Here is a 25,310-nt window from a genome sequence, read left to right as displayed (position 1 = left end):
ATACCGTAAGACATGACGCTGTGAAAATAACTAAAGTAAACCAGTCTTGCCGCATCCACACCAGCAAACTGTCTTACTTTTCTGATTGCGTACGCGGCGGAGCTGAGTCTCCCCGAGAGATGCGCTATCTGAGTGCCCCATTGGAGCTTGCTATCCAGACTGATACCTAAAAAAGTTGCCGAATCTACCAAATCGATAGTTTGCCCATTTACGACTATGTTAGTACCTGAATTCCTCGCGTTGGGCATAGTGAACCTAATGCACTTAGTTTTGTTAGAATTTAATAACAGATTATTACAAGTGAACCAGTTGTGGACCTGTTCAAGAATACTATTGATATCAATAAAACAAGACTTCGAACGATCTACTTTAAAAATGAGTGAAGTGTCATCTGCAAATAATATAATATCACATAAGTCCTGCACCTGAAAGGGGAGATCGTTTATATATACGAGAAAAAGAAACGGACCGAGTATCGAACCCTGAGGCACGCCGAGAGAAACAGCTGAACCTGAAGACCTTACACCATTGATATCTACTCGTTGAATCCTATTACTCAAATATGACGCAAGTAAATCGAGCGCTGTATCCCTAATTCCATAGTGGTTTAGTTTCCTAAGGAGCGTATTATGTTGGACACAGTCAAATGCTTTGGAGAGATCGCAGAACACCCCAATGGCGTCCTGGGATGTCTCCCAAGCATCATAGATATGCTTGACGAGCGAAATACCTGCATCGATCGTTGACCTACCCTTTGTGAAACCATACTGTTTACCATGAAATAGTTGATTCGAGTTAAAGTGACTTTCGAGCTGCTCTAATATGACCTTTTCGAAGATTTTGCTAACCGCAGGCAAGATGGAAATGGGCCTGAAATTGCTGGGCTCACTCTTAGATCCCTTCTTAAAGAGTGGTACTACTTTACTGTGTTTCATTAAGTCCGGAAACACACCAGCATCTACGCACCTATTAAATATTAAAGCCAAATGGGGGGCTATTTCCAGGATGATACTTTCTACTAATTTAACAGAGATGCCCCAGAGGTCAGGTGTTTTTTTGGAGTTGAGCGACCTAAAAGCCTTAACTACATCATTAGAGTTGATATGTTTGAAGACAAAAACACTACCACACTCTTCTACACTATTTCGAAGTAAACATTCTGCCTTGGCAGGACAGGAATTCAAGGAGCTAGTTGTAGCTGTGGGAATATCAGCGAAGAAAGTATTGAACGTCTGAGCAACCTCTAAGTTGTTGGTGATAATCATGTCATTTACTTTCAGTTCAAAATTATTTTCGCGCTGGATAGCACGACCTGTTTCGTTGTTAATGATATTCCATGTGGTTTTGATCGTATTGTCTGAGCTTTTAATTTTGTTGCTTAAGTGTAAGGATTTAGCAGCAACACAAGTTCTCTTAAAAATTTTTGAATAGTTCCTAACGTATTCAAGAAATTTAGGATTAAAATTGAACTGTTTCATGGAATAAAGCTCATACAACCTAGCTCTACTTTTATAAATACCTGCTGTCGCCCAATCGCAAAATTTGAGTTTCCTATTGTTATCTAGTATGGTTTTCTCTTTGAAGATAGTTTTGAACTTGGATTCAATAATGTTGAATAACGATGTGTAAAGGTTATCCGGGTGTTCTTCGGTGTCGTCTAACTTCGTCATAGCACTAGCTATCTCACTATTAAATAATACTAAACGATCCCTAGTAATAGGCCTACAAGTAATTTTCTTTAACCTATTATCTACCCTAACAGGAAATATAGCCTTCTGTCCACAATGGTCCGATGTTAATTCACTTAAGATTTCCCTACCTAAGCATTCGCAGTTGCAGAATATATTGTCCAAGCATGTAGCAGAATGTGCAGTGATTCTAGTGGGCTCATTAAATAAAAAAACTAAATTAAATGATTTAAATAATGACTTAAGTCTCGTACTAGTCGAAGATTGCTCAAGTAAATTTACATTAAAATCACCACACACTACTACATACTTGTTGCTTATACTTAAACGCTTTAATATGTCCTCCATTATCGACTCAAATAAAGTAAACTCACTATTTGGTGGTCTATATATACAAACTACTATGTGTCGCTCTAACTCGACACAGGAAACCTCAGCCGTGCGTTCTATTGACAAATTAACTATGTCCCTACGTTCTTTACATTTAATACTGTTAGCTACCATAATCAGTGAACCACCATGTCTAGCTTTGTTCCTAATATACGCACTAATAATTGTATAAAACTCATTGTTTATTGCTATTTGTTCCGTGTGTAGCCAATGCTCAGTCACACAGAAAATACCTACATTATGTTTTTGTAAAAACAATTCTACTTCTAATTCCTTGCTGGATAAACCTTGTATGTTTTGATGTACTAAATTTAATGAGCCTAGCTGTTTATCCATTGTCCTACCTGTCAGTTTAAAGAATCGGATACATTATTCGTAACCTTGTCGCTAACTACACTATCTATACATTTAATTACAGTATTGTTAGAATAACTACACAATACTGGGTCGTCCCTTAACCTAAACTGCGTTATAGCACCTATAACTGTGTTAATATTATAAGCTAACAATGTAGCAATTTGTCGTTTGTCCGAACTATTAAGAAACATAGTTTCTTGAGTATAAATAAAACTACTAATAAACTTATTAGTGTCAAAAAACAATAACTTATCACTATGATAAGATGTCATTAAATGTAATTGATTATTCAACCTATGTATACGCCTATTTTCCCTTTCTGTAAGAGATTGTGAGTACGGGAATGCGCAGATAATTAATTTACCTAAATCTAATTGCAATAAACTGCTAATACTACCAATAATATCAGTTTTATCTAAACCTAAACTATCACCTATCAGTAAAACTACTGTTGTATTTATATCTAAGCGAGTGTTCCTAATTCTATCTACTATTTGATTTAATTTGAGGTTATGGTAACAGTTATTTTTAAAACTACAATGTAAGTTGTTGTTTATTATAGGTCCTAAGTTAATGCCTAACTTATCTGAGAACATAGCTACTCTGTTCTTTGTGTTAAGATCTATAAAGGAAGAGGGAATACAGTCAGATGAGTCGGTCAGTGAAGTCTCAGTACCTAAACTAATTTGAGAAGGTGCTAACTGTTCTAAGTCACAAGGGGGTCCCTGAGACTGAGAACACCTAGTGCATGGAGTGCTATCAGCTAAGGCCCTAACACGCTCTAAATTTTCCCTGCCAACTTTAGCAATCTCATCGTATTTTAGTATGTAATCATGAGTTTCACGTTCATAATCTAAGGTAATTTTTGTTAATTTAGATTCTAGGTATGAGATTTGTGACTTAAGGTCAAGAGTGTGCCTGTCATACATTAGCCTACTGGAGATGAGTTCTTCACTACAACTATTGACTTCTAAAACTAGTTCCCTACGTTCCTCAATCAAATCTTTATTTGATTTAACCAATAATCTAAGTTTGTTAAATTTCTTGAGTTTTAATTCTAATTTTTTAATTATCTTACTAATTCTAGTGAATTTCCTAAACTTTTTATTGCTTCTAACTCTAGTTAACAAAGATTTACAGCCTATAAGCTCAGAATACAAATGATGAGTTGCACTACTGTCAAATGATTGTATTGACCGTTCCAATGAGATGATCTTAGTGTGGGCTTCATGCAGGCTTGTCTCTAGCTCATTTATGCGGCTCAGAGACCACTCATAGGTCTCATTACAGCTGGCAAATGAGCTAACTTCGTGTTGTAGCCTGTCCCGCTGATCCAGTAGGTCCATATTTTCAATATGGAGCTCAGCAAGTTCCCCCTTCAGTGATACAACCTTGTGGTTAACCTCGCTGATCTCTTCTTCACAGTCAACACGCTCCCTCAACAGCAGGCTGTTCTCATCTTTGCACTTCTTGAGCTCGAGCAGAGCAAGTTTAAGCTTGTTCTCAGTATCCTTTGCTGTTGCCTTCCTGGTCATCATGGTTGATATTAACAACAAAGGATCTGAAATGTTATGAAGGAAGTTGAGATATACAGCAGAATATAGAGAGAATTAGTTGGGGAAAGTTAGTATTTATTGAGATGGTCTATGTTAGTATTGTTAATAGTTCTAGAAGAAATATACACAAAGTAACTAACAAAAGAAAGAGGAAAACACAGATAAAGATATAGGGGATAAATAATAAGGGGTTAGTTGGACCTTGCAGTTAAATAATCTATAATTACAATGATATTACACAATGTTTTTTAAGTGGGTAGGTTTAGACCAAAAAAATTAATAAAATAAAAAAAACTATAGCGTTGCAGTTAGTAGGAAACCTAACAATTAGACTTTTACAATACTAATTAAACTGAATGGTATAAGGGCAATAAGCTACAATGGAAGAATATAACACTGAATCAGTGCTGCGTTGATTCAATGTTGAAGAGTATGGCGGTAGTGAGCCTGAATATGCTACACTTTATCTAGCGGATTTTAGATAAATCTAAGAAGTCTATAATAACAAGCGATACGAAATACTCCCTGTATTTATCAAACACTTATTCCTTGTTTGAATTTGAAATACGTTGACGCCTTGACACTTGGTTGGCGTAATTATATTGTTGTCTTAATCACACTTTTCCATCTTGATTGACTATTATATTAGCAGAAGACAACCTAATTGCACTTATTTACAACTTTTAGACACAATTATTGACAAATACGTAATAAATAAATAAAAATCGAATTTTAAAACTGAGAGCAAAAATTTCAAGTCACTACACCAGTGTTGCCAGCCTAAAAACCCCTAATATTGTTACAAGATATTGTAGAAAACATTACGACATAGCACTAAAGCTTAGTACATGTATCTATCACGACAGTAGGAACTATAGTCCGACAACTTAGTACAAAGCCCTGGAATGCACGAATTATCTACATCACAAGTAATTATATGTATTTCCAAGTAGCTGAATCAAATAAGCTTCCTTCAGCTACACAAGTTCGGGTCAATGATATTCTCAATTCTGCATCTTATATAGGTACCTCTGCAAGCTACATATCTAGCATATAAGGCTCTCTACTAAGTTGTTAGTATACAGCCAAAGACAATACTATAAACAACCATATTTCACAATAAAACCTTTTTAAACCATTGATCGATCGCCATGACGTACGTGCCCGCGAATATGACGACAGAATTTAACACATTCTCCCGCGCAAACAACATCCAGTAACATTACCACTCTCATGTATTGCACGATGTTTTAAATATTTAAGGAATTACTCTCAAGAACAACATTCTGATGGAAGAATGTTTTACAAAGCGGTGCAAATATTTTTGATGATATTTTTCGCTTTATGCTTTGGCTTAAGAAAGAGTTATCTTGTAAATTCGGTTTCATTATATAAAGTGTGTGGCTTTGGTAGAGATAAGTCAATATCGTGGTAAAATAATTACAACTCCTTTTGGCCACATGGGATAAAGGTCCTGCCAGTTTTTTAGGGTTCCTTACCTTAAGGGTGAAAACAGAACTTAATTGCTAGGCCTCCGCTGTCTTTCCGTCGGTCCGTCTGTCACCAGGCTGTATGCCATAAACCGTAATAGCTAGGAAGTTGAAATATCGTGAACAATGGTCTTTAGTTGTTTACCTGTGTTCTTGTCTGATGCTCTTCAGGAACCCTGCCATTCCGCAGGTCGATTGTGTGGAAGCCGTCGTCAGCGCCTTCGAACGCCTTGTTCACACACCCTCCTGACACCTGCGACGACATTGTACTCTGTGGACAAACATAACACGTGGTTAATAAATACTTAAAAGAAAGATAAATGGCAACAGTACCGCGATTCTCTACTACATCGACAATCGGCCGCCGACTTTTTACGTGCCCTCTGAAGCTCGGTGACGCCCAGTTCAATTACCACTATGCGATGCGGTCACGCATCTATGCAGTGACCGCACCAAGTTTTGCTTAACCCACAAGCGAACGGCGAAAGCAATCAGCGAACTAAATGGGTGCCGTAAAATAATTGTCAGTATATTATTTTAAATGTCAAATTCTAATTCTCAATACTCGTTAGTACCGACTGTAGAGAAACGCGCTACAATTACCCTGTATAATCGAGAAGTCGCAGTTTCGAAGATCACAATTTAGATTATGAACTGACTGCCTCTGTGGCATCGTTGGAAGTGCCATCTTAAGGCGTAGAGTACGATTCCCGGGTCCATCAAAATACAACTGCTATTTTCTAAATTTAATAAATTATCATATAGTAGCCCGGAGTTTGGTAACGTTTCCGGTGTATGCGATACTTTATACTGTTTATTAAAAGCAGACATGTCCGATGTACGCTACTATCATAAAATGGTTTTCAGAAACCATAATCTAATAAATTCCTCTAAAATATCTCCATAACATATCATTTTCATCGAATGATTGTCGTAACCACCATCAACTCTACGTGACAAGCCTACATTAACACTGACAATACCATGAGTGATGAGAGCCACAGTCCCATAGCGGCATGGCACACTCCTATGCGTTTAGTACCAATAATACAATACAACTATTACACATGGGAACTTACTCAAATAACGCATCAATCAGGGGTGCTGCTAGTTCAAAGAGGATACGTGATTTATCCTATGAATAATTAGTCCTAGCTGTTGGCAAACAAGGCCTATAATCGCTAAATCAACTAAAATTAAAGAATGTTGTTTATGTTGTGTCTCATTAACTTTGAATACTGAATTGTTGTTAACGACTGTCAAAGATCTTCGAAAATGACAACAGGGCTTACAATTTAACGTGCCGTCTGAAACTCGGAGGAACTCGTTATGTATAAGATGGTTACCCAAATCAACCTCGGCAAGCGTTGCTTAACCTCAGAGATCGACCCGCGCGGCTGTTGTTAACTAAGCCACCAGCTCCTCCTTCACTCTGATTAACTATATTATTTAAATCAACATTTTCGTTAAAAATATGGCATATCAGATAAGCAACATTACCAACCCTAATACAGCCTAAACATCCGAGTATGGGTGCGCACGCGCCGGCCGCGCGCGCCTTTCTACGTGTGACGTCACGACACTATCGATCCGGTTCCATGTCACTGAGCAAACACAACGCACCTGTCTTTACCTGTGTTGTATAACTATATTGACAAATGAAACTCACTTGCGATGAACGAATGATGAGAGAAAGAGAGGTGCGAGTTTATTGCCTTTTTTTCAATTTGGGAGTTGTCTATAAATAAGTCCAATGTGTTGTTTAACTACTTTACTAACTTTTGACAAATGAAAGTCACTTGCGAAATAGAATGAATGATGAGGAAAAAATGAGCGTGTGATTCTTTTTTTTTCATTTGGGAGTCGTCTTTAAGTAAGTTGGAATAATTGTGGTTATGTTTGAAATAAAGGCATTATCTTTTAAATTAAGTAGTTAGTATATTTTTACAGCAGTGCATGGTTCTGGGTTTTAAAAGGTAGCTGATTTATACTAACTAACTACAAAACAAATTATAAATCTGAGTCACAATTATTTTGCATCTTAACTTTATACAAAGTCGTTTTCCGCTGCCTCTATGAATGCTTAGTTCTTTAAAACTACGCAACGGATTTGATGAAGTTCTTTTTAATATATAGTGACTCAAGATCGTAAAATAGCTATTTAAACCGAACTCAGCCGGGCCGACCGACTAATATTCTAAATTACGTTACGTTTTCACTTTCATTTAAGGAATGCCTAATACTACCAAGATACTAGATCATTTACGTGACTGGTTTTCGTTGTTCCGATACAATTAAAACTACGTTCGTCATAATCTAAAGCACAAAAAAAGCCTTTATTCTTCGAAAATACGAAATTGGCGAATGCTGCTTTATCTAGAATAATATTCAGGTAAGCAGTGGTTAAACCTGTTACCGCGTTGATACCTTCATCAAAACCATAAGCACCGCATATCTTAGGAACTATATTAAATAATACTACCTTATTTAATGCAGACTATTTAAGATCTAAGAAGCTATAACAGAAAGAAGCTTAGCAATGTTGAATTGTAAGCTACTGATTTCAAGTCTAGAATCCCATTCACAAATGAAGCAAAATACAGTACTTTTTCTTCATTTTTAAACGATAGACTAGGTACCACATTCTTAAAACAAGACACTAGACAGTAGACACCCTTCAGTTAGCTCTATCTTTGAAAGATAAGCAGCTAAATACATGGTGATTATTTATATTCCAAACTAGCTGACCCGCGCAACTTCGCTTGCGTCACCTAAGAGAATGGGTCAAAATTTTCCCCGTTTTTGTAACATTTTTCGTTGCTACTCCGCTCCTTATGACCGTAGCGTGATGTTATATAGCCTATAGCCTTCCTCGATAAATGGGCTATCTAACACTGAGTATTTTTCAAATCGGACCAGTAGTTCCTGAGATTAGCGCGTTCAAACAAACAAACAAACAATCAAACAAACAAACTCTTCAGCTTTATTATATTATAGTAATAGTATAGTATAGATACCTAACAATAGAGCCTACCTATGTTACATTTCATGCAGGCAGAACCACAAATTATTATAACACTAGGCTAGACAAACTTTCTACCTTTATTTACTATTCAAAGGAGGTTATTCTACAATGTAATATTAACTACAATATACCCTATTTCAATATCCAGCATGTAATGTAATTTAACGGTAAAGTAAAGCGTCGGTATCGTTTTCCACAGGCGTGGTTACGTGAACCGCGGTGTTACCGGTATCGCGGTAAACTATCTGTGCACAATATAAACTAACTCCCGCGGGAGTTCACACGCTGTCACGATCTGTCGCTTAATGATAACGATATTCGCTGTTTTTGTAAAATGTATTTTTTTTCGTTTATCTTGTGGAGTAGGTAGTCTGAAAAACTACTGAATGGAAAGCTTTTATGGATCGAATTTCTTTTTGCTTAACAAACTCATTTTTTTACCCTTTACTGTCCCACTGTGGCATTGGGTAGTTTTTAAGTGGCGTGGGTATAGTAGGTGCTATACAGATAAAGAATAAGGTAAAAGTGTCAGTTACTTTAATTTTAGATCCTAGCCCATGTATGGACACTGTTTCTCAAAAACTGTATCAGTCTGCTCATAAACTAGATATTCTGTGGCATCTGGAAAGCGTCTGGAAAGAATGAGGCGCTGGAAGCATTGGCCTTTCTCATACGAAAAATGGGGCATTTTTTTTGCACACCACTCTATACAGGCAGAAACTTCTGGCCAAGAAAAGACGAAAAGAAATGGGTATGACCCTCGATAATGATTGACAAGTCGTCACCGACGTTGATGCTGAAGATAATCGGCTGTATTTACCATATAAAAATACTTTTGCGATCTCTTATAAAGTATTTTGAATGTTTAAAAAAGCACAAGGTGTGAGAGAAAATTGGCTCAAAGCAACATACAGGGTACATTTACATGCGTCCGTGTCACGTTGCATATTCATGGCCACGCCGCGTGAAAAATTACTTTAATACATTACTTTGTGGCCGGTGCCGCGATGTAGCGCCACCACACACCGACACGAACCGCGGACTTTGCATAAACTCATCTATGTTTTACATACATGCTATGTTTACTAGAGAGTAATGACGGAACCATGATGTATTTAAGATAAACCGTTAAACTGCATTTCCTTCAAGATCAGGTAAACTTAGACTGACTTTAGGACACGTCATACTAAGTTATTATTTTTAAGACAATCTCAAATTGAAATGTGTCTGAATGTACTCAAATGACTCTAGCCGATTTGCTCTGTAAATGAAAAAGCAATGTATTTGCGTAATAAATATACAAATAGAGAATTAGAAGTTATATATTATTATAGTCCCGAAGTCCTTATACGAAGGACTGAAAGCTATTTCTTTTCAAGAGTTACTTCTTTCGTTTATTCGTTCTTATGCCCAGATATGGGTATAGTCATTCATACGTCGTATTTCAAAGCATTTAGTTAACAAGCTTCAAGACCACCGGCATAAACCTTGCTTAGACCTCTCTTACATCTTAAAGTTTCACAAACACACAAATAATGGCATCCTGTTCGTGATTTACAACACAAACGTGAGCTTTACCCGCAACATAATTATATGATGTAAGCTTACAGCCAGTTACTGCATGATGCAATAGCTTGCACTTTTCACTCTCATAAATGCTGCTTATTTGTTTCTTTTACTGCTTTAGAAAAAGGTGTAACAGTATTATTTTAGTTTTATAAGTTCGGAGAAGTTTTATATCCGATTCTATCGAATGACTTTTAAACCGATACTCGGCTTTATATATAAATAAAATGTCAAACTCGATAATACCGACTTTACAGAATCGCGCAACGGTAAAATTGTAAAATCTTCTTATAATGGATACTGATGATGGAACAGACGTAAGGTATAAACCTTATGCCCTACTTAATAGATTTATATTTTAAAGTAATATGCTTTATCCCCGAACATTTGTAATGTATATCTAATATATAAAATTCTCGCGTCACATACTCGTGGCCATACTCCTCCGAAACGGCTTGACCGATTCTCATGAAATTTTGTGAGCATATTGACTAGGTCTGAGAATCGGTCAACATCTATTTTTCATACACCTAAGTGACACAATTTTTTTTTTATATGGCAAAGCAACGTTTGCCCGGCCAGCTAGTTTTATTATAACATTAACTTTCCTTGCAAATAAACATATAATCATAACTACGCCTATATTTATGCAAAAATGCATTCATGTCTACAAGTCACAATGCAGTTATATTTTATCCTTGAACGTAACAAAAGCCTTGTTGATCCATGACACACGAACTCGGCATGCTAATGTACATCATAATAAGTGAACGGGTTCGACTCCTGTTTGTTAACTGTTTGCTAATTAGTTCTGGCCGTGGTTAGGATGGTATAGACGTGAAGTTATTTTATATGTAGCGGAAAATCCGGTATCGATAGACGCAGTAAGGAAATTGTTAAGTATGTGTCGTTAGTATGTTATCATTTACTCCGATTGACATATAAGAAACTAGATGACCCGCGCAACTTCGCTTGCGTCCAATGACAGAGAGAATGTGTAAAATTTTTCCCCGTTTTTGTAACATTAATTACTGGTACTCTGCTCCTTTTGGTCGTAGCGTGATGATATATAGCCTATGTCCTTTCTCGGGTATCAAAATATCTCCATACCAAATTTCATGCAAATTGTTTCAGTAATTTAGGCGTGATTGAGTAGCAGACAGACAGAGTTACTTTCGCATTTATAATATTAAGTATGGATAGGTACATAGAAATTATGGAAGTCAAATGTGGTCTTACCACTGACAGAAGAATTGAAGAAGTCTTCTTCTTGTCGTATGGTTAGTGGTCAACCTAGTGTCAAAGTTGTTCAAGCCGACCGAAGGCCTTTGACGTGGCTTAACGACTGTTATCTTAATTGACAACAACCGGACCGACTCTTTGCGTGCCCTCCGAAGCACGGAGACGCCCTGTTCAAATACCACGATGCGGTCACCCATCTATGGCATGACCGCGCCAAGGTTTGCTTAACCCACAGATCGTTTACCGACCGGTGAGTGCAATTGGCTACGGGCGGTTGCACTTTTGAATGAAGAAGTGCGTGATAGAAAGGATGTGGGGTCCCCTGGTAGTTACATTTTTCATATGTCAGTCATAAATTAATAATATTAGGAATAGTTAAGTTCTTCAGAGTCTTTGTTCTACATTTCAGTATGTCTACAATATGCCTGGTAGACATACTTATCAGTGATAAGACACGAGCCACAATATTTGTGCAGACTAACCTTTATACGCCTAAGTAAATATCTTTATCTGAACCGAGATCACGTTTACAGGTGACGCTAATAAACATACATAATGACTATACGATCATCTATCATTTCACCTATATCGTACTTTCTGCTGCAAAATCTGGTTGAAGCTGCGTTACAGTGGTCAACTGCCATTTCTTAAGATATAGCTTCTTGCTTTCCCATTGCTGAATACTGAAAATCCTTGAGATTGTAGTATATTAGGTCGGGGAAAAAACTTTTCGCATTATAGTGTGTATGAACTTGTAATAGAATCTCTTTGGCTTCAAGAATCACAAATGAGTACACGGTTCATTAGGTTTCTTTCAGTGAGCTCGTGAGGTACCCAAATATCGAGCTTTTTTGTGTAGAGAAAAGATTTTATTACAAGTTCATACATACTATAATACGAAAAGACCTTTTCCCCGACCTAATATTTGTATTATTTTATATGTAGTGCCAGCGTTTATCAGTATTGATTTGAAGAAAACCCGCAACTGTTTGTCATGGTAATTAATATACACACTAGACCCTTTATTTCTAGACCTTAAATGCTTTGACAGTCTATCAGGTAGAAAATTAATCTAAATAAATAAAAATAAATCACTGATGTGCAAATGTATGTACGTGCATAACTCTTGAACTTAACTAAATTGAAAATTTCTTTTTTAACGTTTGTTACTGTCGGAACAATGTTTGTATGGGATCGATGGGATCAAAATTCCTACGGGAATGGTATCTACGGGATAAATGTACTACACTTAGACCAAGTCGGGCCAGTCCTCTAGCGATCTTATAATAAATTATCTCAGCAAAAATAGAATGCAAGCGAATAGTACAAAGTCTCTGGATATAATATTCCATTCATTTCCTGTCTAAGATAGCGTAAGTATTCAACGTTACTCTTCCGCTTTAAGGTGACTACACACTAGACGAAAGAAACTTTACTTGTTAGTCTTCTGTGTTACGCTGTCCTATTTATTTACAAGCCTATGATCGCAGGTTCACTCGCCTAGGATCTGTAGACTTGAGATATCTTTCAAACTGGTGGAAAACAATGATAAACTAAACTCACTGCTGAAAATTATTCTCGACTTCAATAATTTAGACTGCATTAAATCAGATATCAAAAGTGTTTCATGAGCATTCACCTGTTGTCTTTATGTGAAGTGGCGTGTGCATACCTCTTTACATGCGCTTGCGTAACAACTCATACTCAATATGACTAGGTAAAGTCGCCGCTAGGTGGCGTACGTGATTCTTTATAACACAAGCATAGAATATTTATTTGTTTTCTTATTTTCTCTCAGCTATTTAATATTCTTGGTATATAAGCAAAATGTTTAACAAACAATATGTACAAGTAAATTATAGTTAATGTAACTGATGATCGCGGCAAGGTGATTGTATCAAGTTTTCAATTGTTAGACGATTCCGACAAATCTTTTTACGAAGTAGGTTTTAACGTAAGAGATCGCAATAGAAGGGTTTAATTTAAACGTTTTAATATTTTTTGATTCACGGTCCTTTTTATCGCATGGTTACTTGTCAACGTTATGCATTAGCTTACTTAGCTTAGTATACATACACAAAATTACGTCCTATAGAGGTAGATCAAAGAACGCAACTTCGTCGATCGTCGACGATCCCTACAAACTTTCGTTTCCTTCATTCACATCCAAACATCTTGTATATTTGTTATAAATGGCCAGTTATAGTCGTTTCCTTATCTTTCTTGGTTCCTGTGTACAAATTAAATAAATCTCTGCCTACAACAATAAACAATAGTCAGTAACTGCGACTCAGGATTCAAACGGACGCGCCACGCAAGTGACGTGAGTGAATCACGCATATATTAGTTTATCAACACATACAACACTGTAAGACAAATAACATTGTTTGTGGAGTGATTCATTTACTTTTGACAAATTGATACTGACCTAGCACGAAGGACTAACTTGATAATTCGGTTTATGAATGGTAATAGTAAATTGTTTAACGGGTCTTAAACGCAATGACAATTATGACTGCCTCCGTGGCGCAGTAATTTAGGTCACCACACCGCTACCATTGCCTCGGTAGGTCGATTCGATTCCCACACGAAACAATTATTTGCGCGCTCCACAAATAAATGTTTCGGGTCTGGTTGTGTTTTGTGTCCGTTGTTTGTATGTCTATGTAAAAGTCCCCGCGACAAAAGAGCAATTCTTAGTGCGGGAGTTGCTTCATTAAGAAGAAGAGGATTTTATGCTTCACTTTATTTGTTTATAGGAACTACATCAGTCAGCCCGTGACCACGGTCTATGTAATTCGATTGTTACGTCAGGCAACATTCATGAAATATAATGTAAGATAATACTAAGACGTAAAAAATGTGTTAAATAAATTTGTTCAAATTTTGCGTCAAAATTCCTATAGTCTTACCAAAAATACGTCATTTTGTAGTAGGTAATAAAACTAGACACCTATTTTTAAGTTAAATTATTGCACAATGTATGAAAAGTTTCCTCATTCGACAATCTTGTGATCAAGCGTTGTGCAACTTTTAAATACTCCTCTAGAAGTTCAATGGTATTGCGCAAGATTTTTGTGACTTTACAGGACACATAAATATCTCTTGCCTTTAAAAGTCAAATCATTTACTCTGCTTGGTCGAAAATTAACACTTAAAATAGTCATTACAATTACTTATTTGCCACCAGGTGGGAAAGTGCAGAACCTTACGAAAACAGGTAGTAAGAAACTCCTGGCCACTTTTCACATTGGTTATCTATCAGTCTAGCCCCCTTCTTCCAACTATGTAGTCGATGTCCAGTCTCACCGGATGCAGCTGTATACCAGTATTTTACTTAGAGTGACTGCCTATCGGACCTCCACAAGCCTGGGTAATAACACGATACCAACGTGGGGTATCGTGTGACTGACTGTCAAACTTTCAAGCTTCTGACTGCTGATAACGACTGTCAAAAATCTCCTACTTTTTTTTCAGTGACCACTCCCGCATTAACTTGACTTGACTTTTAAAAACATACTAACAACGGACGCAAAGCACGACTTGACCCGAAACAAGTATTTGTGGATAGCACAAATAATATAATTGCTCCGTCTGGGAATCGAACCCACGACCTCCCGACGCAATAGTATTGGCGTGGCAACCTTAACCACTGCGCCACGGGGGCAGTCACTGTAAACTGGAAAAAAATTGTATCTAAGTTAGAAAGCACGAATTTAGATCTTTTTATTGTTACTATACGGAGGAGCTCGTGGCTTAGTTAACAACAGCCGCGCGGATCGATCTCTGAGGTTAAGCCATGCTTGCCGAGGTTGATTTGTGGATGGGTGACCATCTTATATATATCGAGTTCCTCCGTGTTTCGGAAGGCACGTTAAATTGTGGGTCCCGGCTGTCATTTTCGAAGATCTTTGACAGTCGTTAACAGTAGTCAGAAGCTTGAAAGTCTGACAACCAGTCTTACCGAAGGGTATCGTGTTATCCCGGGTAACCGGGTTGCGGAGGTCAGATAGGCAGTCGCTCCATGTAAAACACTGATATTCAGCTGCATCCGGTGAGACTGGAAGCCGACTCCAAGATAGTTTGGAAGAAAGGCTAAGCTGATATATATATATTGTTACTATACGATGTTCATTCTTCCGTATTTCGATGTAACAGTGATCTCCATTTCGTTATTTCTATGTCATATAAAGTTACATAGTGTAATGTATCTGTTTATGAAACAAAGAGTGTTGTACTCGTATGTATTACAGCAGTTACTGGTGAGGTCGTTCACCTCGGAGACCTTGTGACAAGGTGTTATTTAACTTACGCTTATACTTATGTTATGGTAATTATTCGCATTTTTGTATTAGGTATAATATTGCGGAGAAATGTGTTTTATGTCGCATATTTAAAAAATATTGTTTGTCACTGTTATCCAGCTGAATGGTCAAAGAAATTGTCGAGAGACGTTTGTAGCTTGTCATCTACGAATACGTTATTTCTTAAATACTTATTTAACATATACGTTTATATTATCAGAAAATAAATTTATATATCTATAATTAATTTAAAAGACACAGTACAACCTGCACTTATGTTAAGTGATGATCTCGAAGCTTTCTTTCAATTCGAGATAAGAACTTTGCTCAACAATATGACAATAATTAAATTGATTTACTTTATAAAAAAGGCAAACTCAAAGACAAAACCTAATATAACTTTTGAACTCTCGCGTTACATGTTGCATGGCGCAGGTTGCATTTGCCGTGGTCGCAGTCAGCCTGCGACCACGGCGAGTGCAAACTGCGCCGAAACGTTAGGCATTTTAAGGTAAAATGCGTGTTCGCGTTAATTCCCGTATTCTACTATAATACATTAAAACCTAATATTACATCAATAATATATAATTGATTCTAAAGTTTAAAGGAAACAACTTGCTATCAAAGAACTTCAATCCGTAAGCTTTCATCAATGTTGCATCACTTCAAGATACCTTACAACTTATACCTAAACATAATTAATATAATTATATGGTATAAAAACATTTACTTGATCGCCATCACAAACAGGTACTCATGTGAGCAACATATTTATGGTTAAGGAAAATATATTACAAATCCTGTTTGACATCGCCTTAGCAAGATTAGAATCAATCAAGTAATATATTTCCCAGTTGTGCAATATTGTGATGAAACTTTAAAACGAACTTCACAATAGGTTTTTGTCAATCAGCTTAGCCTCTCTTTTAACTATGTTGGAGTCGGCTTCCAGTCTTATCGGATGCAGCTGAATACTAGTATTTTACATGGAGCGACTGCCTATCGGACCTCTACAACCAAGTTACCTGGGTACAAATACCTGGGTATAACACGATACCCCACGGTAAGACTGGTTGTCAGACTTTCAAGCTTCTGACTATTGTTAACGACTGTCAAAGATCTTTGAAAATGACAGCCGGGACCCACAATTTAACGTGCCTTCCAAAACACGAAGGAACTCAATAAATATAATATTGAAGTGGAATTTCTGGTTGTACTTTATACGATGAATTAAAATGTTGATGTTGATACATACAAGTAATAAATAATTAATTTAACATAAATGAACAATGTATCTTTCAATCACGTAGAATTGTACTGTTTTTGTTATATCTAGAAGTGGCCTTGCGCTTTGAGTTAAACTTTGACCCAAGAAGGACGAACTTACATTGTCTTATTTATCTTGCCTCAGGTAGTAGCTACTTTATAAAAAATCTAAAAGGCATATTCTAAATTATATTTAACAGCATTTTGTATTTTCGGTACTTATTCTGATTTTGTAGGTCATTAACTTGTATTTCTGAAGATGTTATAATAAAAAGAATAAGATACAGAATAATATAGATGCCAAAGCAATCCAATTGGTACGATCCTCGCAAACTTTTTTAAGGTTTTAAAGATTGTACCAAGAGGCGTTCTTTGGCCTTTGCCTACCTCTATGGGAGTACAAGGAGTATTTACCAAGATCAAAAAACCAATAAAAAGGCACTTCAGCTTTGAATGTAAAAACAAAAGAAGATTAACAATTACAATAAATTATTTACTGACACAAAGATGACAATCTTATTCCGTTGAATAACAAAATGAAATAAACAAGAAAACAAATTACCATCTGCAATAATGTTGCCAAAGTTAAAACGTTTGAAATGAATTTTATCGCAATAGTAACGTGATACTTGCATCATAATAGCACTCTAAAATACTTAGTGCATTCATTGTATTGAGATTATTTCAGCACGAATGTTTATCACGTTTTGGCTATTTTAAAGAAAGCAAAGATCACCTATGTAATACAAAGTCATCTTTGTCTCATTCATACATATGTACATACATTCCCATAAAAAAATACGCCTTTTTCCTATAGGGGCAGAGACCAGAGAACGCCATTTGCCATGTTCCTTACAAACTCCTGTTGCTTCATTCATATACATACATCTTATCAGACATGACCGGTTACGAGTACTACGCACCTGATTTTTGTTACAATTGGTAAAAAAGTGTTATGGTGGGGTATTCCGGTCACTGCTTAATATACACTCTTAAATACCATTAAGTGGTTCGCGGTCACCCATCTATAGACAAACCTTGCCGGTGATAGCTTGCCTTACTAACCGTTTATGAACTAGTAAATGTGCCTGGGTACAAGCATCTAAACACAATTAAACTAAGTGCTTAGCGTAGCTTAGCTGAAATACTAACGGGGTTCAAATTCTGAGAAACTATTACTGCAATCTAAGTTCATTAAACTTTTGTATTTCTGAGCAACATTTTCCTGTTCTGTAAAGTATTGCACTATCATTATTATATCTCCAGCCTAGATCGAATTTAGAGTCGCTTAGAACCTTACAATCATACAAATTAACCTATCCTTTAGCAATTGTATGTAGATCACATATTGCAGGTACTTACCTACAATCAACTATTTTCCTTAATAAATTTAGACTGTGTACCGGCAAAGTATTGTTTGGATAACATATTGAAGCTAATCATACATAGATTTACATAGATTACGTAAATTTAAATCTGCCTATGTCAATGTAGCTTGAAAACAGTAACTCCTAACATTCAATCGGTTTAAATAAGGGTTTTATGCTTTCCTGAATAGCAGGAGGTAAGAATGCAAGTGGCGTTTTTTGGTATCTGTCTATCTGCACGGGAGAAGACGTCATTTTGATATGTCCAGTTTATTATTTTTTATCGTATTAAAATGGTTTAGAATACTGTTATATACTAATGCACTACTCAATAATGTGTTGATATCCGACCCTAATAGATAATTTGACTTCGATTTCGTTCGGTCAATTTCTTCGCAATATTCACCTTGCACCTAGCGTCGGTTGAACCTAAGCAGTCAGTAGCCGGTATTGGAAAGGTGCATCAAGGTTGAGTGCGGCTCAGTGCAGGCTCACTGACCGAGGATGTGATGACAGACAGTTGCAACGCTTCCGTGAATCGACATAAACTAATGTAGAAGCCTGTGGAAGGTTTGTTGGCAAATGTTACTATTTGCGAGCAAGTAACATCTAACAAATTGTGGTATTAAACTATGGATAGAAGTTAATATTTTCTAATAATAGTAATTATACAGCTCATATCGGCGATATCCTGAAAACAGGTCAGTTTCGTGGTACTCGTAACCGGTGGTACTGTCAAGATGTATAAATGTGAATAAAGCAAGGGCATTTTGTAAGGGTTGTTCCAAGTAGCGTTCTTTGGTCTCTGCCTATGGGAAAAAGGCTAGATATTACGTATGTATGTTACAACTTATAGAGCCTTTAATTAAATTCTGTTGTACAAGTATTCATATTGTCAAGCCTTCTTCAATGTGACGTGCTCAGTAGGTTAAAGCTTAATTAAAACAAAAAATGTTGGTCTTCATTCGCCAGTCATAATTAAGGTTTCTTAATAACTTTAAAAAAGTCACCTTCTAATAGACACACTTAAAAATGGCTAAATGACCGATGAAACTTACCAGGGTAATTCTTGACCTTTCATAACTTAAGCTTTGTTGTTCCAAACTACAACTTTTTCAAGTGACTTATTAGAAACATACGCATTATATTACGCAATACAATATCATACAACATGGTGCAATAAAGATACTCGATTGGTATTTTCCTTGATCCTATTCATACAGGTTATAAACGTTCTAAATCACTTTAAGGTAAATTACACTGGATTTTCCAACGATTGCACCAGATTACATATACCGGATTAAAGTACCTAACTACCAAAGGACAGCAGCTGATAATTAAATCAATATATAATGAAAATCTTTCAATACTGACTGACTGAAGGAAAACGGTCAGGCGAAACTAGTTACTTAGCGTAAAAAGTTGAATTTTGATATAAAGATTCCTTAGGAAGTGTAGGGAAGCACTAAGAGAAATTATCGCCCCGAAGGCGGTGAAATTCTACGGGGCAAAGCTGCGACCGGAAAGCTAGTGTAAGATATACCTAAGCCTAACTTTGAAACCCGTAGTAAAATACAGCTATAAATTCTTCCTATCATCTACTAATCTTATTGATTTTTAAATATCCTTTATAAATATGAATATTACACTCAAGTCGCGGCAAAGTATTTGAAACAGATTCGTGCGGCCGACACGTTATATGGAGCCACAATTTAGGTGTAAAATTAAAGTTTATCGATTTAGGACTGGGCATGTAACTTGGAAACTTGGCTCTACATGAGATCTGATTACTTTTGGACAGTGACGACACACTCGCTCTCGTCTCGGCATGGCAACATTTTACATGAAAATGTTTTTCGTGGAATTTTGTTTTCTAATAAGTTTTGAAAATTTGTTCTTTGGGATTTTGAACAGAAGTGCAGAGGACTCTGTCTCATAAAATAATGTCCAGAGTGTTGCCTGAACTATTAATATGCTCAATTATAGGTGCACTTACTTTTCACTTTACATTTCCCATAAATTACCTATCTACCTTATTCTTCTGTATGGGTTTTTTTCGAAAATTGGGATTTTAAAATCTTCAACCATAAGATCGAAAAATCCGGACTGACAACAATGTTAATATATATAAACGAGTTTCAGAAGTTGAAGGACTTGTGTTTTCCTGCTTCGTAAAAACCCTGCCTTTAATAAACATAAACTTTATATAAATCACCGCTAATTTATAGGTATTTAAAATACTACCTTTTGGGAATTTCTTATATGACTTTAAACTTGCTGCATCTAGGTTTCTCAATGTCAAAAGCTTCCGCCCTAAGCATAAACTTAGTTCATAAATACCTAAAAAAAATCCTGTTTTTGAGGTGAAATTTAATTGCAGTCTCGAATTTGAAGTAATAAAATTATCTAAGTGAAAATGGGTTCGTAGTGTTAGGCTTGCAAAGATTTATTTCCAGAAATTTGCCAATTTATTCAAGTAGTACTAAATACACGATACAAAGACATATGTAAAATACAATATTACATATTACGCTAAAATTGAGATGCAAACAACTTTCTTACAAAGAAAAATGTACGTTTTTATGACGGACTCACCTAACCTATATTACATACAAAGAGACAGACTCTCAATTTCAACAACCCTCAAACTACGAGAACAGAATAAAAACAAAATAATCTCATTTCACTATCACTCGTTACATAAGTTAAATAAATATTCGTACCGCGTGACGCATCATTTCAATTTCTATTAGATAGTCCGAAATGGCCGGACGTTGAGTCATTCGCGTAGTAAACACAATGCTCCTTGCGATTGGTTTTAATTACGCAATATTATGCCTACTTTAAGAGGAAAACGGGGGTAAAAAGAAACATTTTCTTTCCTAAAAAGATTCTTCTCTCAATTCTTAGCTCTTGTGTCGCGGGGACTTTTCCATACATACAAACAACGGACACAAAGTACAACCAGACCCGAAACAACTATAAGTGAAACGCACAAATAATTGTTCCGTGTGGGAATCGAAACTCCCGATAGCGATAGCGACTTGGCACTTTAACCACTGTGCCACGGAGGCAATATTTGTGTTTAAACATACATTAGGAACATCGGTAGGTACATCAGGTAGAGGTGTATGAAACATAACAAAATTAACCTAATCAAAGGCTAGTGAAATCTCAATTTTATATGTTATTTATCATAATAATATGAATGAGCAAAATATGTGACCTTTAAAACAGCTGAAGCATTTTTAACTGGTATCAAGAAACGTGTTTTTATTTTTTACCGAATATTTATGATGTGTGGAACAAAGTGTAAATGTGAATGAAGAAAAATATGTATTTAATGATTATAGCAAGCGAATTCATTTTGACAACCCCGTAAGGACAAATCGAAAAGATATAGCCCCTTCGAATATTGAGACGCCTGCTATTCGATTTTAAGGGGAAAGACATATCTTAACTCTTAGGCATATCTAGATATTTGTTAAAGAGATCTGTCTATATACGCCCTTTATAATACACCAGGTGTCCGCCTGTCGCTTCGTCTGCGTGGTAGTTATATGGGGTGCAATTTCCAAAAATCCTCTCTTAGTGCTCCTCTACACTACGTAAGGAATCTTCATACCAAATATCAACTAGGTACCTATGCTCAGTAGTTTCGGCTATGCGTTGTCCACCAGTCAGTAACTCGGTAATGAAGAGTTTTATACATATATTGATTAAACAATTATAGCCATAAAAGACTGTAAATAACCGCTTGATATAAACTACATTAAATCTCGAAATAGTTTCATAACAGATATCTGACAGTGTCGGGAGAATCACAGTATATTGGATGCAATCCGCAGGCCCGGCCGGCCCCCAAAGATTGTGGTTGGAAATAAAAATCAATTTCAAATATAGAACTGTACTCCATCTTGCCAATCTGCTTTGGGAATAGCTTGCGATATGCAACTGTTCATATTTCAAAAATGTATTTTTGGTCTTAACTTCAGTATTTTTTATTTATTTTCGTGTAAATAATATTCTTTGACACATTTTTTTAAAACAAGAAATCGTTCGAAGAAATTCGAATACATTTTAGCAAAAATAAACGCATTCCTTTATTTTTTTTACATAATAATATGCCTACATATTTTACCTAATAATATTTGGTTACCATATCGACAGTTCTTTTTTTCACATATAATTTAAAATCATCGATTATTATTATATATTCTTCGAGTGTAATAAAATAATGTTTAATTCCGGAAAACAAAAGAATATTAACGGGAAATATTTTTAACACGGATTCAGTGAAACCTTCATTCATTTAACTCACTCAATTAAACAACGTTGTTATATTACGCAATAGAACCTCGAATCATTTCAATAACAATGTATGACTTTGATAATAACAAAGGTAAAATATTAACTAAACAAACATTTATTTTACCTTATGACTGTTTTTGCTATTTAATGTATAATAATAATAATATACTAGCTATAAATACATATTTTATTACTTTTTCACAAAAATCATCATCAGGAATCGCTCGGTTTAAAAAAATGTTTTACAAAAGCCTTATAAATTTTTACAAACAGACCTACAAGAATCGGTCCACAAAATTCGTTGCGCTGTTTTAAAGATCTAAGCATACATACGGACTGACAGCGAAAAGCGACTTTGTTTATACTATGTGGTGAAGTAGCAGCCTGGAAAAGCATAGTACATACCATATAGGTTTGTGTTCCTGAATAATAGGCACACCCCGCGTAGTATTTTCAAAATCAGTTCAACCGTTTTGGCGAAAAATCGGAACATACAATCACACACACTTCTGCAAATTACGTACCTATATAAAAGCTCATTTTTATTTATAGAAGTGCTAATACACTTCTATTAGATGTAATAATTGTAAACAATTAAACATTTAACCAGAAATCTTCTCTATCTAGATAGAGTCGTTTCTATTTCTACTCAATAAACGAAATACCTAAATAAATACACATAACTAAACGCTTTACGTAAGATTGAGATAAAACTAACTCTAGCTAGAAATTCCATTTGAATAATAAATTATGTTACGTAGGTAATTTAGTTGTAGAGTGCAAAAACCAGTTGTAAATAATGACAACCGACTCTATTAGACTGTGTTTAAGAAATATTTGTAAACATTAGGTAATTATCACCTCTTAAATATTAATGTAATTTTATTTAACTTACTTGTGTGATGTAGAGTTGCAAAGATTTTAAATTTGTTTAAAATATAGTTATTTTTATTTGTATAAGAAGAAGAATATTTACTTCATTTTTATTTTGACCAAATTCATGTTGTCTTTTCAAAGACAACTCCTGCACTATGAATTTAAATCTAAATTCCGCACTAAAAGCTCTTGTGCCGCGGGGACTTTTACAAACATACAAATAACGAACACAATACACCAAGTGTATATGTGGATTTCACAAATAATTGTTCCGTGTGTGAATTAAGATTAACATAATTTTTCGACGCACTGGTAGTAACGATGCGACCACCTTAACCAATGCGCCACAGAGGCCGTCTTTTCAATAGGCATTTATAAATCTTAAACTCGAGTATGAGTTCTTTAAGTTAAACCAGCGAAATATTGATTTTAATACGAAGATTCTACTATTCTACATCACTATTTCTATAAATAAATTATCTTTTATTAAACAAAAACGACTCTATCTATATTTACTTTCAACCAATAACCTCATTACAATATACTATGAACTCTGCACAAGTACACAGGTTCGTTACCCGGCTGTTTAATAGCGTGGTGATTACGACTCTACCATTAGATTGTAGAGTCTAGTACGACTATTTATTACTGACTATAAATTAACAAGTACAACTTTAATTGTTTAGTGACTCTTCATTGTGTCTTTACTCTACCTCTAAAATTGAGAATTTGAATGATTTTATCTTGTTAGCAAATTACGCGAACACGGCTAAATGATTTGAGATAAAATTTGGCATGATGAAATATAAAAAGATCTGTAGTTATTCTATTTTGTTGTGAGAAATCCTTTACACACATAAACACATAAAAGACTAATATATTATTTAAAAAAAACAGGAGAGTTATGTCTAAAGTAGCATAGCAATAAATTATTTTTTTCGTATGTTCATGGAGTCAAACTATTCAACCGTGAAGACCTTTTGGGTTACAACTCTATAAAGGTTACATTTAACAGGTTAAAAAATAATGACTTGTAAAGCTCTACATCAGGTAGAGATGTTAAACTCTATTGTTTACAATATTTGTTGAAGAAACGAAGTGTTGTTGTGCCCTTGTCTGATACCGGTGTTTTGTTATTGTATTTAAGAATATAATATTCAATAGTAGAGATATCAATAACAATAAAATACACACTTAATTAATAAAAATTGAATAAAATAACAACTTACGTTATTTCAAATCAATTTCCGATAAAATCAAAATCCCATTTTATGTATAACACAAAACTTTTATTTTATTCACTTCACTTCACAGAAAGCACTATGTTGCGTCAAAACGAGCCGCAATTACGAAACGTAACACGATTGTGACGTAATAATAAAAAAAAGAAAGTAAATACGCGCGCGCAATTCGCCAATTTTGAATTTAGAACGTGCGCACGCTTACCTGACGCGCGGTAGACTGCGCGGTCGCATGCAGTGTTACCAGCTCTCAGGTGTGTTTACCTTGAATTTGTTTCCTATTATCTCGTTGTAAATATTAATTGTGATTATTTGTGATTATTAAGTAGGGCGTATGGTTTTATGGTTTATGGTTTGACTTCCCCAGTTTACTATGCAGTTACGTTAATTTTTTGCAGTTTATTACGGTTAAAATGTATGAGACAAAGGCCTTTTCATTTTAGTGTTAACTTATTCAGATTTAATTTTGTATTCTTCGTTTACTATATAAAACATTTGAAATTAATTTCCTATAAATAAATATTGATTTGACGGAAATACGCACTTTTATCCTTATAAACTAGAAGGATAAAATTCCCTAAACATATACAAACACAAAATGTCTATTACATCGGTCAATAATTACCCCGGC

The 25,310-nt window shown here is 35.4% G+C and overlaps 1 protein-coding gene across 1 annotated transcript in view; it reads right to left on the bottom strand.

Moving 5' to 3' along the window:
- The window catches only part of Oatp26F (Organic anion transporting polypeptide 26F), a 71,323-nt gene extending 46,421 nt beyond the window's left edge, over nucleotides 1-24,902 (bottom strand). Inside the window, exons 1-2 of the mRNA XM_076135363.1 lie at nucleotides 24,668-24,902; nucleotides 5,627-5,752 (exon numbers count right to left, since the gene is read on the bottom strand). Coding sequence (XP_075991478.1) covers nucleotides 5,627-5,746 — 120 coding nt within the window. The 5' untranslated portion in view covers nucleotides 5,747-5,752; nucleotides 24,668-24,902. The remainder of the gene's footprint in view (nucleotides 1-5,626; nucleotides 5,753-24,667) is intronic.
- Between the last annotated feature and the right edge of the window lie 408 nt (nucleotides 24,903-25,310).

This window comes from Anticarsia gemmatalis, chromosome 1 (genome assembly GCF_050436995.1).
Source record: "Anticarsia gemmatalis isolate Benzon Research Colony breed Stoneville strain chromosome 1, ilAntGemm2 primary, whole genome shotgun sequence".
Taxonomy (NCBI): domain Eukaryota; kingdom Metazoa; phylum Arthropoda; class Insecta; order Lepidoptera; family Erebidae; genus Anticarsia; species Anticarsia gemmatalis.
This window is presented reverse-complemented; position numbering and strand designations above follow the sequence as displayed.